Source organism: Pseudonaja textilis, chromosome 4 (assembly GCF_049901715.1).
Source record: "Pseudonaja textilis isolate UNSWEBS1 chromosome 4, rPseTex1.2, whole genome shotgun sequence".
NCBI lineage: Eukaryota > Metazoa > Chordata > Lepidosauria > Squamata > Elapidae > Pseudonaja > Pseudonaja textilis.
This window is the reverse complement of record NC_141993.1, coordinates 84,230,214-84,247,060: the sequence shown is the minus strand read 5'-3', so window position 1 is coordinate 84,247,060 and position 16,847 is coordinate 84,230,214. Positions and strand designations below refer to the sequence as shown.

The 16,847-nt window shown below is 38.4% G+C and overlaps 1 protein-coding gene across 14 annotated transcripts in view; it reads right to left on the bottom strand.

Moving 5' to 3' along the window:
• ATP11B (ATPase phospholipid transporting 11B (putative)) overlaps positions 1-16,847 on the bottom strand; it is a 98,397-nt gene that overhangs the window by 13,314 nt on the left and 68,236 nt on the right. For 5 of the 14 annotated variants that reach the window (XM_087933526.1, XM_087933524.1, XM_087933531.1 and 2 more), the window contains exons 24-29: positions 15,388-15,515; positions 13,203-13,341; positions 12,411-12,434; positions 10,883-10,948; positions 9,637-9,740; positions 6,730-6,895 (exon numbers count right to left, since the gene is read on the bottom strand). In XM_087933526.1, coding sequence (XP_087789652.1) covers positions 6,730-6,895; positions 9,637-9,740; positions 10,883-10,948; positions 12,411-12,434; positions 13,203-13,341; positions 15,388-15,515 — 627 coding nt within the window. Of the gene's footprint in view, positions 1-1,871; positions 1,958-6,729; positions 6,896-9,636; positions 9,741-10,882; positions 10,949-12,410; positions 12,435-13,202; positions 13,342-15,387; positions 15,516-16,847 lie in introns of all 14 variants that reach the window. The other 9 variants (XM_026705706.2, XM_026705705.2, XM_087933530.1 and 6 more) reach the window with 3 other exon arrangements.

Sequence of the window (16,847 nt, the reverse complement as noted above, 5' to 3'; positions counted from 1 at the left end):
TAAGGTCCCTTCCAACTCTTGTATTCCTTGTAGGCAAATGATATTTCTTGCAGATATTCCAATATACTGTTTTTGCTATTTTGTCATACCGTTATTGGCAACCCACTGTCATGGGTTTTAAAACAATCGTTCTCTTCTTGAAGATAGTAACAACAGAAGGGCAGGAAATCATCTGAGATCTATTGATTGCGAATAGGTATGTCTACATCACTATGCATGTGTATACTTGCACCCTTTCTCCTCTTGCATATCAAAATACTGTCTAAAGGCATATGCTTAACCTCTACTATTTAATATATTTGGCCCTCTCATTTTGTGTTTCCAATAACAAAATCACTTTATTATTAGTTTTATTTATTTATTTATTAGTTTGCACTGGCCTTCAACATGTTAGACAGGTAAAAGGATTGACTCAGTTGGAAAGAGACTGATGTAAAAGGTATGATCTGGATGGACCCCTTAAGGCTTTTTCTCTTGCCACCAACAGATTGGACAAATTTGGGGGGGACACATTAATTCTGGATGTCTTAATGCTCCTTATTTACTGAGTCTTTGATGCACAGAATCGCCATCTTGTTATTTCTTCTAGAGCAGTTACCATGGTTAAACCATCATTTGGTGCTGATGGGAGGAGAGAGGGGGGGGTGACACAAGGTGAGACACACATGTAGAAGGACTGGGTAAATCTTGGTTAGTTAAAGAAAAGTAGACCATGCTCAATGTCAACCTTACATCTTAAAGAGGCACACATCTTTTGCACCCCCTCTCCCTAACTTGGGCTCCTGCAAGATAGAGACACTTCAACTTCTAGATTTCCCAGGCAGTCACAGATGAAAATTCTGGGAGTTGAAGTCCACATAAGTGGACTTTTCCTTGATTGGGAAAATTTGGTTTATATTTTACACTGATAAAACAAATCTGGGTAAATCTGGAAACTGAGATCAAAGTATTCCATATAGTCTTCATATTGGTGCAAATTACTCCTATACTTAGCAATAGATTTGTATACCGCTTCATAGTGCTTGATAGCACTAAGTGGATTACAGAGTCAGCATATTCCCCCCAAACAATCTGGGTCCTTATTTGACTAACCTTGGAAGGATGAAAGTCTGAGTCAACCTTGAGCCGTTCAGGCAGTCAGTCAGAAGAATTAGCCTCCAACACGGCCTTCTAACCACTGCCCCACCATGGCTCAATCTTAGTTGCCCAGAGATGGGATGCTCAGTTTTTGGCATCCCATCTTTGGCCAATTTAATCTCCTGACCCAATGAATCAGCTATAGATTTCAACTGCAAAAATCCTCATCCAGCCCATTCACTTTCAACCAACTGTCTTGTTAAGTAGACAATATCTGTAATACACTTAGACGCAAAACATAAACATAAACCTACGCAAACAGTAAGAGGAGAAAGAATCTAGTTAGCAAAAGGCACAATGGTCTACAAAGGACAGATTCTTGCTGCAGCTGTTCCTATTTGACTGGGCATGCCACATGCACCATTGACATTGTGGATGGTTGAGTTAGGCAGAAGCGCTTAGACCATGCTTGGGTTTTTTTTTTTTTGTTATCTTTAGAACAAAACATGGAGTCGACTGGGATTCTGCACCCGATCATCATGTTTGCAATTTCCCCTTGCCCCTCCACCCCGAGAAGTATTAGAGAAGAAATGAAACACATGCTATATTTGGCCTGCGAACAAACGTATGTAGCAAAGCTAAAGGGAAGTCAGAAAGGTACCAACTTGTGCAGCTGTGACTGCCCTCTTAGTTCACACTAGAGTACAACATGCCTTTTCCCCTTCTCTTAAGTGCTGGTTAGCTGACCTTCATCATGCATAAAATTGGATGGAGAACTGCCCCTCCTACTCTACCTAATTTTGCTCAGCTGACTTGTTGCCCTGGACAACGGCTGTAGTGCGATGCATTCGTCACTTAAAGCAACTCTGCTGGAGTACATCTACAAGTGGACAAAGAAGGGGATGGAACACACAGATCAGTGAGAAGTAGTCACATTGTTCAAAAAAGGCAGACACAGGACAAAGTTCTCAAAAAGATACAACTTTCATTTGCAAAGCAGGTATGTGCAGAGACACTGGTTTCTGAAGGATTAAGGGTAGGGAACAACATGATCCACGCAGGGAAGGATTTTGGTTCTCAGTTTGATACAGGCAGTATTTATACCCATCTGCATTGTTTAAGGGGAATTTGTGATAAATTCACTTCCCGGTTATGATTCCGTTTAACTTTTGTTCTTGGAGTTGCAAACCAGTGTTCCTTACACGTAGGAAACTTAATATAAGCAGGCCATTTTCTAAAAACCATCTATGTCATTCAGTCTTAGCTGCCGAATTTTAAAGCTGCTGTTGCATTTAGAGACAGGGGTTGGGATGAACAGATAATCCACATCTTATTTTAAAAAAAGGGAAAAGAGGGAATTTCTTACTGAGATGTTTTCTTTAGAGGTATATTTCCCTCCTCCTATGAACTAAATAATGCCATAGAAGATGACAGCAAGAAGATATAAAACAGTAAAGTCAAATCAAGACTGCATTTCCACTTGCAATTAAATTGAGAAACAGCCATTTTGGCATACGCAAATATCACACGATAAACAAAACATGCCTTCAGGATCTTCCCCACAATTAAATACAAATTCAAAAGAGATACTGGATGCAAATAAATTTGGTTTTCAAAGGCTTCTTAAATGCTTGTGTGATCAGAGTTCAAAACAATGGTTGTATTTACAGGGCATAGTCACTTATCTCTGTAGAAAGTTGTAGAAAGCTTGTATGTCAACAGAATTGGACTTCCATTTCACTGGGATTTCTTAGCAAAATAAATAAACCAAAAATTGTTATTTCTTACACACTTAAAAAAATCTAGATCTTTATGTGATTACATGATTCTAACTTGGCTTTTTACAATCTTGTTCCCTCCAGATGAAGTAGTAATATAATCAGATGATCATATATTTGCTCTTTGAATGTAATTTAATTAGTCAACTCTTCCTCTTGATCTAAAGTTAAAAATTAGGCATTTACATGTAGCTAGTTTTTAAAATGACTACAACTACTTCTGAATGGTACATTTCATCCCCATTCAGACTTTCAGTATCAATTTCCAGAAGAAATGTCATGGCTTTCTAAATCAAGTTATAGACTTTTAAAAAGCCAAACTCCTAGTCCACGATGAAGGTCGAGTTAATTACACAAAAATAATTTGAATATTGATATAAGAGACTTACTCAATAGGAACTTTGTATTATCACCCTTAATGATTTGAACATTAGCAGAAAAACTTCTCATCAGATCTTAAGAATTATCAATTATTAGCTGGGTACATGCAAGATGTTTAAGGTGGTTAATCATTAAATCAGTTGAGCTCACACAAGAGATCCAGCATCACACTCTGCCCCTTTAGAAAGCTGTACAAGTAGTCCTCGACTTACAATAGTTCATCTAATGATCATTTGGAGTTAAAACAGCACTGAAAAGAAGTGACTTATTTCACATTTATGTCCATGGCAGCATCCCCATAGTCACATGATCAAAATTCAGATGCTGACAGGCAGTCAATGGGGAAGCCAGATTCATTTAATAACTAACTTAACTGCAGTTAACAACTGTGGCAAGAAAGATGTAAAGTGGGGCAAAACTCACTTAAGAACTGCCTCACTAAGCAACATCTATTTTGGGTGCAATTGTGGTTGTAAGCCGAGGATTACCTGCATAAATGCAGCTGAAAGTTTTGACACTGACCTGGTTAAGGGCATTTGTCAATATGAATGGTAAGATTCTTGTATCTATCATCCTATTCTGCTTGAGACCATAAGCAGGTTCTCACCTATTGTATACGTACTGAAATCAGTTTGTAAGAAGTGTTCAAATATGTCAATAAGAAAGATGCTGACTTTGCTTTTTCTCAAGATAACAGTCGGAACAGTTATATGGACCTGGATTTTCTTGGATCACTTTCTCTACTATAAACAGGCAATCTAGATTTTTTCTACATGGATTTTTCACTTGAATTAGCTCTTTATAATTAAAATTGCTCTTTTCATGCTTATCATCTTCAGACAACCTTATCACAAACAGAGTTCTTATAATTTAAAAATAAAATTCCAATAAAGGTGAGTGAAAAATAGAAGCTGCTTGTTGACCACGGCTATAAAATATATATAATAAAGTATTTCTGCTTAAAGAAGCAGAAAGGTTAGTCTTAAATAGCAAGTGTCCATTTCTTTCTCCTTAAAAATGAAGTTATGTTCAATGGCTGCATACAATTATATAGGATGGCAGAGGTAACTTGGGGATTTTAATCAGATTTGTTTCAGTGTAACAAGAAGCAGGGATTGATTTCAGTATGGCCGGCACCTGTCAAGACATGAATGGAGAACATGGAATCTTCCAGATTTTGCTGAAGTACAACTTGCAACAGCCTTGGGTTGAGTGGCCAATGTAGGAAGATGTTCTAGTTCTCCTACATTTAGGAACCTATAACCTCTTCAGTCAAGTAAGAAGACAAAAGCTTTCAGATTAATCCATTTATTTTACTATTGCACATATATTTGATTAACTTTCCAACATGATCCAGTCCTGCCATGTGGACAAGTTAATAAGTTGCACATCTGAGAGAGGACGAAGAAAATAAAATGCTTACAAGCATATAGAAACACCTTCCTAAAAAAACCCACGAAAATCAGTCTTGCTTTATCTCTAAGTGCAAGTGCTCTGTTCAGATCCATGCTTAATCAAAGAGATTAAGGATGTCATTATGAGTCCCATTCTCTAAAGTGTTATCCCATACCAGTGATGTTCAATCTGGTACCCCTCTGGATGTATTCACTGTACTCCCTCCCAACTCATCTATTAATTTCATTTTGGTTGGGGAAGGCTGTTCAATGTTACAGAAACCTTCTGATTTTTCTTTAAGATATTAATTGCATAGGATTGATTGGGAGGGAGATTTTAAACAGAGATTAGGACTGCCATGCTATTTAAATAACTACATTTAAAAAAATAGGAACAGGTGATAATGAGCAGGCAATCTCTAACCTTGGCCCTTTATTTGTGTTCATTTGTCCCTTTATAACTCTCTGCTTAATATGAGCTGCTGTGGTTTTGGTCAAGATAAACAAAGTACACACGTCAATTGTCTGGTAATACTGGGTACAGCAACAACTTAATGTTGCTAGGAAGTCTCAAGACCAGCTGATAGTATCCTGCGCAGACCCAAGGACATTCAACATATTGCACAGGCTCTCCAAATAAATGGACTTCAAAGGAAAAATCAACTGCCATTTAAAAAATAAGAGGAGACACTTCACTTTCACATGTTAACTATGTGAAAAAACGAAGAACGATCTTGCGCAGGGATCTCTAAACTTGGCAACTCTCTAAGCATGGCTGACTGAGGAATTCTGGGAGTCGAAGTCCATAAGTCTTAAAGTTGTCAACTTTGAGATCCCCTGATCTAGCATTTTTATTCTGCTGAATGAATTTATGATAACTGCATGTCCAAATACGTGATGGTTAATATAACTATAATTTTAGCTTGTAAGTAAGCATATGATTCTAAAAGCATGTAAGAACAATGTACAGGGGTAATTTTTCATTAAGTGGCAAACTAATGAAGAATGCCTTTCTTTCATGAAATGAAGCTAAAAACCTATAGGATGCATTGCAAAGATTATTCTCTGAGGTGAACCACAGAGAAAGCTGACTTTTCTCACTTCAGAAATGTCAGATTCTATTATATTGGAAATGATTCTGTAACGGAAACCAAATGGTCATCAGCGCTCTTGCAACACCTCCCAGAAAATGCACTAGTGTAGCTCAACAAGACTGTGGAAAAGTGTTTTCTCCAAACCAGAGATGACCAATAAGTGATCATACAATAAACTCAAATATGGGAAAGCAGAACTACAGAGCAGATTTTTAAGATTCTCTCCGTTCCCCAAAGTTTAAAAAAGAACCTATGGTCAGCAGGATCTGGTCTCTTTCAAAATACATTTATTAATCCCGCCATTTCTCACAGTATTTTTACCTGCTGGATTTCCAAACATTTACCAGCTCCTTTTCTAAGCAATTGCCAAAGGCAAAGAAATGTTGGGAATGGTATCTGATCTGGTATGTGTCCTCCAGATGTGTGGACTTTTTCTGGAATTCCATAGCCAGCCGGAAATTTGGGAAATTAAAATTCATCCATCTGTTGGGAGTCTAGGTTGGGGAAAACTATTCTAGGTTGTGCTACAGTGAATTTTAAATATTCTCCATGCAAGAAATCAATGCATCTTGGGAAAAAATAGCTACCTCAAATCGCAAGGTCATTTGATAACAGTACTTACATGCATTACTAAATTATTATGATAGATGCTAAATCAATATTTATTTACTAATAATAAGCAATTGAGCTGGCAAGAATGGAATTAGTTCACAACTGAATCACTGGATATTTAATATTTCACCATGGCTCTGTTAAGAATTTTTAGAAAACTTACTCCCTTAGCTTTATTAATACTTTCATTTCATTGCAATATGACCAAGAGGAAAACAAAAACAATTACATTTTAATAGCTGGAAAGTAGGTATTAAAAAAAATACTCACCATAGGGTCATGGTAAATTAAGAATTGCAAATAAAATAGCAACAAAGATTCAAGGAAAGGCTCAAAAATTTAATCTTCCCCATATCTTCAATGTTAATCAAACCACTTATAAGCAAAAGTTACCTGGACTTTTTCTGTACTTGTGGGCAGCAGCTGTCTATACAACACTTTTTTCACAACATCAAGAAACAAGCAAGTGACAACTATGATGATTATGGCAAACCAAGCAGAGCCGCTGGACAGCAACTGAACAAATACAAAGTACATGTCTTGGGTGTGCAAAAACGGCCTGGAAGGATAAAGAGACAAGAAAATGGGAATTAACAAGCAGCAAAGGAAGACATTTGGTCAGTGGTCCCTAACCTTTGCAGCTTGGTGGCCTGGCTGGAGGCGGGGGGGAGACAGGGGAACAGGGCCATGCAAGTGGTAACGACAGCGTTCCAGCAAACCTCCACTCCAACCAATAACTCCGAGACAGGCATCTTTTCAAAATGTCCTTTTATTTTGGATAGTAATGGGCACAACTGGGGAATCCAGCATCTGAAAGCTCCGGCTTCCTTGCAATAAGTAAAAAGTACAAATCCATCCCCTGCACCCATCATCATATCACATGCCCCGATCACCATCTGTCCCAATTTAAGACTTCCCCACACTTATGCCCAAAATAACATGACCCTGAATTAGAAAAACAATGTTATTATGTGTAACTACATACACTCCGAGAAATTCCCCCCTACCACTTTCCCAGGCTCAAAATGTGGCAGCGTGGGAGCATCTGGTCTCAATATAGCTTCCAAAGCTGACGGGTGGGCTGGCGCATATGTGCCGCCCGGCCATTTGTGTCAGTAGAGCTGCGTGCGCACATTGGCCTGCTGCTTGTGTCAATGGAGTTGCGCGCATGCGCTGGTCTGTCTCTTGCGTGGCCCAGTTTCTGACTAGGCCATGGCCTGTTGGGAGGCCATAACCTGGGGGTTGTGGACCCGATTTAGATGACACTCCTAAGAACGCTAGGAAATGTTAAAAATTGAAAAGTGATGAAATTGTTAAGTACAGGTAATCTCAACTTATAACTTCATTCAGTGATGGTTTGAAGTTACAACGGCACTTTACAAAGTGAGTTATGACTGTTTTTCACACTTAAGACTAATGCAGCATCCCCATGGTCACGTGATCAAAATTCAGACACTTGGCAACTGGGTCATATTTATGACGGTTGCAATGTCCCAGGGTCATGTGATCCCCTTTTGTGACCTTCTAGAAAGCGAAGTCAACGGGGAAGCCGGATTCGTTTTACTACTGTGTTACTGACTTAACAATAGCAATAGTTTACTTAACAACTGTGGCAAGAAAGGTCGTAAAATGAGGCAAAACTCACTTAACAACTGCCTTGCTTAGCAATGGAAATTCTGGCTCAACTGTGGCCGTTATGTCGAGGAGCACTTGTATCTCCCAGGGAATGAATTCCAACGATATAATATCCATAATAGAGAAAGCCCCGATCCTAGTATCTGCCAGCCTCAGGGCTTTGGAGCTAAAGAACATCTCTTCTAACACGGATCTCAAAGTCTGGGCAGGTTCGTAGCAGCAAATATTCAACTTCTGGTCACGTGAAACTGTGCAGCGACAGACTCCTTAGATCAGGGGTGTCAAACTCAAGACCCATGGGCCACATCCAGCCCATAGGATACTTAGATCTGGCCCACAGCAAAGAACCAGTCCGTGGTGCCTCTGCCAGTGAAAACGGAGCTCAGGAGGGCTGCCCTCCTGAACTCCATTTTCACTGGCAGAGGGTTGCAGGAGACTATCGCAGCCAAAAATGGAGGTTGGAAGCCCCTTTTTGCTGGCAGGGAGCTCGGGCCACCATAGACACCCCCGACACGAGAGACATCGAGCTGGCTACGCCCACTATGGCCACACACCCCAAGGTCAAACACAACCCTGATGTGGCCCTCAATGAAATTGAGTTTGACACCCCTGCCTTAGAATATTGAAGGGAGATAATGAGGAAACTTAAGAGATATGGAGAGTGATAATAATAATAATTGGCAGTCAGCTTCTCTGATGAAGGTAGTGGCATATGGCTTTTTGAACTCAAGAGACGCAAGTTTGCATTCCTAAGTAATCAGTCAATGAATGTAGCTCCAATCCTTTTGAAGTTTAAAAGTCTGACTGCGATTTAGAAATGAATGAGGCAAAACTTTTGAGCTGAGGATCTAAAGTAAAAAAAGGAAGGGAAGTACATTCCAAATACATCCTTATTTTTCCCCTAGTAAATCGATAATTGTATTTTGCATTTTGAAAGGCTGTGTCAATGTGCAGCCAAGCCCTAAAATTCTGGAGGTTTCAGCTTTTTATCCATTTCTCTAAAAATTAATGTGGCAGAAGTTTTGGTTTTCATGTATTTGAAAAATGGGACACTGAAATAATCAATTAGATTATTTCATCCCTTAGATTTATTTCCTGCCTTTCCTCCAAAAAGAGAATACATGGAACTCAGGATTGAGTTCTGAGGTTCATGATACGTTCTGACTTAGTTGTTTGCTTGTAGATGTTTCATTACCCAACTAGGTAACCTCATCAGTGCTAGTAAGTGTGGGGTTTGTTCACTCTTTATAAACAGTAGCTTGCCTGTGTAAAAACTAGCACGGATTGGTCATCCATCTCTGATACTATGTCAAATTCTAGTTTTAAAGTAAAATTAAAACTGTATCTTCAAATTTGGGCAACAAAGAAGGGCCATTATAGAACAACAAAGCCCTCCGAAATGGATAATGAACAAATGGATAATATGATGGTATTTCTATTTTTTATTATTCTTTTCATTTTATGTGCCAGATTGTTGGTTTAGCTGCTCAGAGGAATGCAGCAATACAAGTTCTGTTTGTGTATACATACATATACGTAGACACAAACACATGCACCACTGGTCACACAGCCTGCTTACAGGTCCAAACATGGTTTTGTTGATGGCAAGAATTTAAGGCAGCAATATTTTACAACTCTTTTGTTTGCATAGAGCTAACTACTTACCAGATTATTCCGCCATAGAATAAGGAAAAGATGAAGTAAAACCCAATGGACCCCCAAGTAACAAAATGATTTATCCAAGTCCAAAAGTGAGTCTCTATTGCCATCTAAGCACAAAAAAATAAAGAAAATTGTATCTCTAAATAAACAGGTAATTACAAAGCTAAAGCCTGTGAAAACATTGCATGTTTGTATGTGTGTGTGTGTGTACCTTGAAGTCAGTGTTGACTGCTGGCAACTTTCTGAACAAGGTTCACAATTTTCTGGGTAAGATTTTAGCAGTGGCTTGCCACTGACTGCTTCCCAGGGCTGAAAAAGAAGGACTGCCCCAAGATTACACAGATGTCTTGGTGTCTAAGGTGAGACTGAACTCAGTGTCTCCCAGTTTTTAGCCTGTCTCCTGGTTTCCAGCCTGATATCTTAACTGCTACGCCAAATTGCTCTCATATGTTTTTGAGAGCCATATGTTGGGAATTCATATTCTAAATCCAAGATGTGCTCAACCTTGGTTCTGAAACCCCTAAAACGACATTGGTTCTGCACATGAATGCCTCCTTCTCTGTAGCTGATTTTTACACTGGTCAACTGAAAAAAGGCCAGTTCTTGATCAAACAGTCATGGCAGAATATAGCCGATTCTGTCCTTGGGAAGGACGTGGTAGGTGGATAAAAATGCAAAAATTCAGCCTAAACATCTGGCTGCTTTTATTTATTTATTTATTTGATTTCTATGGCCACCTACCTCAGCAAATGACTCTGGGTGGCTCACAATTCAAAACATAAAACTGAAACATTTGAAAGCAATAAAAACAGCAAAAAGCATTAAAACAATGAACACATTGTTGATTGTGTGATCAATAATAATACTATGGCATTGTTTAGGTATCAAAGAAATTCTCCTCGTGCTAACTTTTGTACTTTCTTGAGCCTATGTTTTTTCCAGCTGAGGAGTTCTTTATAGCTGGGTTTAAAGACAAAGATGAATCTTTTGACATCATTTCAATAAATAATTTGACCTCAAAAAACTGAATTTGTAGGAGCGGTTACGTTTTCCAATGGAAGAATACAACCTCACTGGGAGTTTTCAGTTAGAAAAATCCCAACACAAACGAAACTGATGGGTCTCAATGTTAATTTAACTTAATTCTTCCAGTTAAATATAGTCAAATCACACCAGCATTGATCTCAGACTGTTATTAAAGATAATTAAAAAGAGCTTAGAAAGCATAATCACAAGTTCACTGCAGTACCTTCATTGTAACAGTTATAACCATAACTGTGAAGACCAGAGTACCAAAGGTCCAATTTCCAAACATCTAAAAAGGAAAACAAGAAATTTAATTAGATAGAAAATACTTAAGAGGCAACACCACCATTATGCTAACAAGCTAATCCTACCAGATGCTCAAATGAACGCTTGCCTATTTAGAGCAACTTAGTAAAATCAGCAGGGATAAAAGATAAAACAAGCCAATAGGTAAATGAATTTCAATTTTTTAAGTGAAAAAATAAATTGCAGTTGTCCCTGTTAGATTTCTGTATAATTTTTCAGCTCATGCCGCTAAAGAATCAGGGTTATTTTGAATCTAATTCTACAGTACTGGTTATCCCACCCAGTTTAGTTTTACCCGCAAAAATCTGAAATTTCCTTTACCCGTTTCATGAGAAATCTAGACTTATGCACTTATTTCTTGAAAGAGCTAGATTGTGTTAAATATTGTTTCTCCTCATTTCAATAACTATTTTTAGTTAATGGGTAGTTAAATGCAGCCCATCTGCTTGTTTGGGTTGCAATGCTATTGGAAGCCTTAACTAATAATAAAGTAATAAGATTGGATCTGGGTTAGGAACTTCTGTCCTCACTGAGAGTTGTGTGTGTGTGGGAGGGGTACACGAAGGGAGGCTCAGCCAATCTCAATGTACATATATTGTACTCTGACAATAAAGGTAAATAATAAATAAAACTTGGTAAATATAGATTTGTACAGAAAAAAAATCCAGCCTAAGTATGGTTGTGGAGGAAAGAGCATCATCCCCTGACTGCATCATATTCACTTATTCCACTACAATCCAAAGAAGACATTTTAAAACTGAAATTATTCCAGGCCAGAAAAGGGATTTTGGTACAGAGCTCAACAGGGAGGTTATCCAAGATTCCCTGCAAAATAGCCAAGCCCAGCCCATAAGGAAGAAGCAAATTCCATAATCAATAGCAATGCTGTCCTCTCACTTTATACCTATTAACAACATGTCGATCCTTTATTAATTCTCCTTTTCTTGGATTGCTATCTGTAACCAGGCAATTGAAAGTTCTGAGAACTGAGAAAAATCTGAGCTTGGTGAAAAGGATGAGGATGCAAGTCCCCTTCACCTAAAGAGGGTTTGTCTATGAAGAGTTTTCTTTAAGCTGGCAGAAAGCAATTACTATTAATTAGTAGATGTTTGCCATGGAGACTTTTAGAGGTGGAAAGAGAAGAGGATTTTGGTAAACATTCCAAACCGCCTACAGTTTGCGTTAAGGACTGTGTTTGTAGAAAGGCAGGGGGTGGGGAGACCAAAGACAAAAAGCATGTAACTTGGCAACATTTCACTAATACACAAGGAGCTTTCCTTGAACACAACTATAATTGTCCACTGAGAATGAGAAGGATGGGAAAGCTCTTCCAGTCAGTTCTTTTAAGGTGTTCAAGGAGAATGAGTGATGCATTCTTGACTAAGGCTACGAAGGTACTGCATTTAGGGTCTGCACGTCTTTTATCCTACAACATAAAATCTTACCATTTGCCTCTTAGGTTTGAATACCTGATGACATGCACAGCATGAAAAAAAGGGGGCAGTTAGAAGGAAGCTAAAAGTGCAAAATCGTGGTGTACAGCTGTTATAGTACAAAGCTAAATCAACCTCTCAGAATTCACACGTAACAACATGGATTCTTTCTTCTTGCATGCCAGCTATGCTGAAATTAAGAATTCACCCACAGCTGTACTCTCGTATTCCAGCTAAAAATAGCAGACAGCGGCTAGACTATCCCAGATTCCTGATGGTGCCCACAGAATGATTCAGAAACCAAGTTCACCCAGGGTATGTTAGATAGTTGTATAACTGAAATATAACAGTTCACAAGTAAGGCTATTGGAAAGAGGTTTTTGGGAAACCTCTGGGAAAGAGGTTTTTGCTCAGCTCTTTTCGTTTTCAAAGATGCTTATTCACAAACTGTCAATAAATAACTTGAGCACCCAATCCTCTGGTTGCAAATTTGTGGAGGAAATACACCACACAGAATATAAAACAGAAATATGAGCAGTTCACAGTCAGCTCCTGAAATCCCAGAGTTAATATCCACCCAACTCTGTTTGGTATCTCAATCGATGTGTATTATTTACAGAACTCTTAGTTTATCTTTAGGCAATTAAAATTTAAATTTTTTTTCAAGGAAATGTGTATCTCAATAGCTATCTCAAGAAAGCACAAACATTTCTGGCTGAGATATGTTTTACAGTGATTCAGTGTACATAGCACATTATATACTCCACAATACAGTTTTCATAATAGGTTAGCATTCTACTTTACCTGGCCATTCCCTAACAATGAAGTGTCTTTTCCCATCAGAAGATAGGAGCCAAAGAAGAAAGCAAATGCATGAAAAAATCCCAAGAACGTCCAGTAGAGGAAAGGCTTAAAGCCCAAGTGGGCATTTTTACTAATGTCTCTGTAGAAAAAGATGGGAAAAAAAAGATATAATGCTCTGGCAGCGTATTTTCAAGGAATGAAAATTACTTTGATGCATGATGATGTCAATGTACATAAGATCATATTTAATGTTTTAGAAACACTCTTAAAATTCATCTATCCATCTTTTTACCTATTCTGAGAAATTGCTACAAGTGCTCTTCAAAAGTTGAAAGGAATCAAATATCATACTTCCTATTGTTAAGTACTGACCTTGAGATGTTTCATGGCTACTTGCTACTGAAGACTAATGTTTTGGGAGAAAGGATGATGCCAATTCCCTATTTTCTTTCCCTACCGCACCCAATTACAATCTTTAATCAGTGAGCCAGCTTATAAAGGACCAAAGTACGGCCGCATTTCCAAATAAATTTGTATAAACAGACACATTATTTTTAAAAATGGTGTAATTGGAATCAGAAATCTCTTTATCATTTAGTCTCCTTCAGGAGGAATAGGATGCGGAGCCTCAAATTAATTACATAGCGTTATTTAGCAATGTTTATCAGTCACCTCCAAATGAGATGGGCAGCACATAAATCCAATAAGGCTAAATGAATAAAATAAATAAAACCTACAAGTGTGGGCACATTATGGCTGCATTTCGACACTAGAATAAGGAGAAGAGAGTCTAGACTTCAGGGATTCTTCTGAATTCGCACACATTCCTTGGGAGTGGGAATCAACCAGAGGCAGCATTGCTATTGAGAGGCAGTGGGTGCGGTGGGTAAGGCACTGAACTAGGACTGGGGAATGCAGGTTTCTATCTCACAGATTTACTAGGAAAAATAGCAGGAAGAAGCAGGATACATCTTGAGCACCTGTGCACCCAAGGTGAGTTATAAATCAAACAAACATACAGATAAATGTATAAATGAAGGATGAGACTGAGGACAGTGGTAGGTGGGCCTCCAGCTGTACATTGAATACAATCATTTTCTTTCTCTTTCTCTTCTTCCCAACAAACTATTCATGACATACAGATCTCCTTTCCTCAATCCTTCCATCTCCCTGTCCCACCATCTGGTCAGAACTTTCAGCCTCCTACCATACTGGTCCCAACTGATAAGTACCTATCCCCCCCCCCCACATCAAAACTGATGAAGATTTTGGATGAGAAACTAAATGTTTTCTTCCTCCTCATGGAAAAAACGGCCCAGTTGCTTTTGAAAAAGCACCTTTGAGACAACTAGGACTTGGATGACCGAGAATCTCTCAGAGTGTTTAAGTTAACTACTTGCAAAGGGCTTCTAAAATTATGCTAACAGTCACAATATGAACATCGCCTGCTTTCTATACTCTGATCCTTTCTTCTCTGGCTTCTCTGGCTGGCATATCCCAGGCAGAGCAATTTCTGGCTCTGCTTCCAGAAACTCTTGAGGATAGATTGCCTCTTCTATCCTTCTGCAGGGGTCTGAAGACCTGACTCTGCCAGATAGCTCGGGGCCCTAATGGGAAAGCATCACACTGACGGAGGGGCTATTGAAGACATTTGTTAGGATTTCACTGAATGTGTATGGAGATTCTCAGTCATCCAAGTCATAGTTGCCCCAAAGGTGCTTTTTCAAGAGGCAACTGGACTTTCTGGTTTTTCTTTGAAGAAGTTTCACTTCTTATCCAAGAAGCTTCTTCAGCTCTGACTGGATGGTAGGGAATGGAAGGATTTATATTCCTTGCAGGAAATGGGAGGGGATAGATTTTACTGTTCTAATTCTGGAAGCCACCCATGGTTTTTTCATTCAGATGGAGGAGAAGGCAAATAAATTCAATGAACAAACAAACTCATTAACTGAAGATGGCTGAACTGACTCTACAACAAATCTTAAGATATAAAAAATATGCTCCATCATGGCTTAACTTCATAGAGATTCCTCTAATATTTCAAATGAGTATTAGCCATTTCTACCAACAACCTAGGCGTTAAAACTCAGCATCCTTTGGGTCTGACAAGTGGTTCTTGAGGAGGAGGAGCCGTACAACTTATCTCTTACCAAGCAAAATCCTCTCCTGAACAGACCATGCTTACCGGTAGAGAGTTGGCTTGCTGTGCAATACATGAGGATGCACATGCTGTTCAAAAAGGCTGTACATGAGGACTGGCAGGGAAGTGAAACAAATGTTGTACAAAGTCAGGTACACGCTGTCATACAGAGTCTGAAAGGTGAGAAAGGTGGAGAATTGGTGATTGTTTAAAAACCCATACAGACAGAACTCAACCAACTCCCCCGCCCCATCTAAATGTCTGTTTTATTATATTAACATTAACAAAGAAGAAATGCAATAAAGATACCATACTTAAATTTCTTCTTTTCCCCCTCAAACACATATGGTCTTAACATTCTTTCTAATAAAAATATCAGTGTAGAGAAGTCCTGCAAGAACAGGAAATGTTGTGTTTAATTCTAGGTAAGTATGGGTTAACAGGAGTTCTTTGGTGCAGTATCCAAAAAGGTATAAAAAAGAACATCAACTTGGAAAATGCTGTGTGCGTGTGTGTGTATCGGGGAGGAAAAGGCTTTAACATTGGACAAAGCTAATAGTCACTTTATGTCAGTGTTTCTCAACCTGGGCAACTTTTAAGGTGTGGGGACTTCAACTCCCAGCATGAGGTATGCTGGGAAATGAAGTCCGTACATCTTAAATCAGCCCAGTTGAGAAACGCTGCTTGTAGATGATAGATGCTGAGTGGTCACCTCAGCTTACTTTCTTATTGAAGCAAAGAGTGGTTTGTCACCAAATTCAATCCAGATCATCCCATGATCCATGTAAAAGAAAAGTTAGGAACTGGAGCAGCGTAGAAGGAAAGGCAGGAGAGGTGGGAAGGGCGTTTGCTATCATCTTATTCTTCACTTCAGAAAGAAACTCCTTCTGTTTAAATGGTACCTGGTTTCTTTTCAGTCAACCCACTTTTTAATTTCATATTGTTGTCTGTTTAGAATAATACTTAGAATACTGAATTTAGAGGTAGGAAAATCAGCCTGTGATAAGACTCCGTTACTAACCATTCTTAAATGGGGGCACTCAGGATTATCGATAGTCTTTATTAGGTTATTTATAGATATATGTATTAAGATAAATTAGAATTTGCTAGAATTCATAATAGAGTAAGACAAATTAATTTCAGAAATGCAAGAAAGGACAAACATTACTGGCTACGGATAATCTGAGTTACAATACAGAACATCTTAAATTTAAATCTTAAATTTAAACTGGTATACATTTAAATGAGCTAAATCTGATTAATAAGAAAATCCCTTCTTGATCTGGCTATAACTGTCACTTGCCTCCCAGATATAAAATGAAATCCGTTTTTTAAAAGTGCTTTTGGCTTTCAAACATAGAAAAAGAATTAGCAGAACTAATCAGCGCTATCCAAAGATAAATATTACTTTGACTAAACTCTTATTCCATATGGAACTCTTTAACACAACTTTCAGTTTTTATCTTTCTGATTGCCTAACAATAAAATGGTTCTCAACAAGAAAT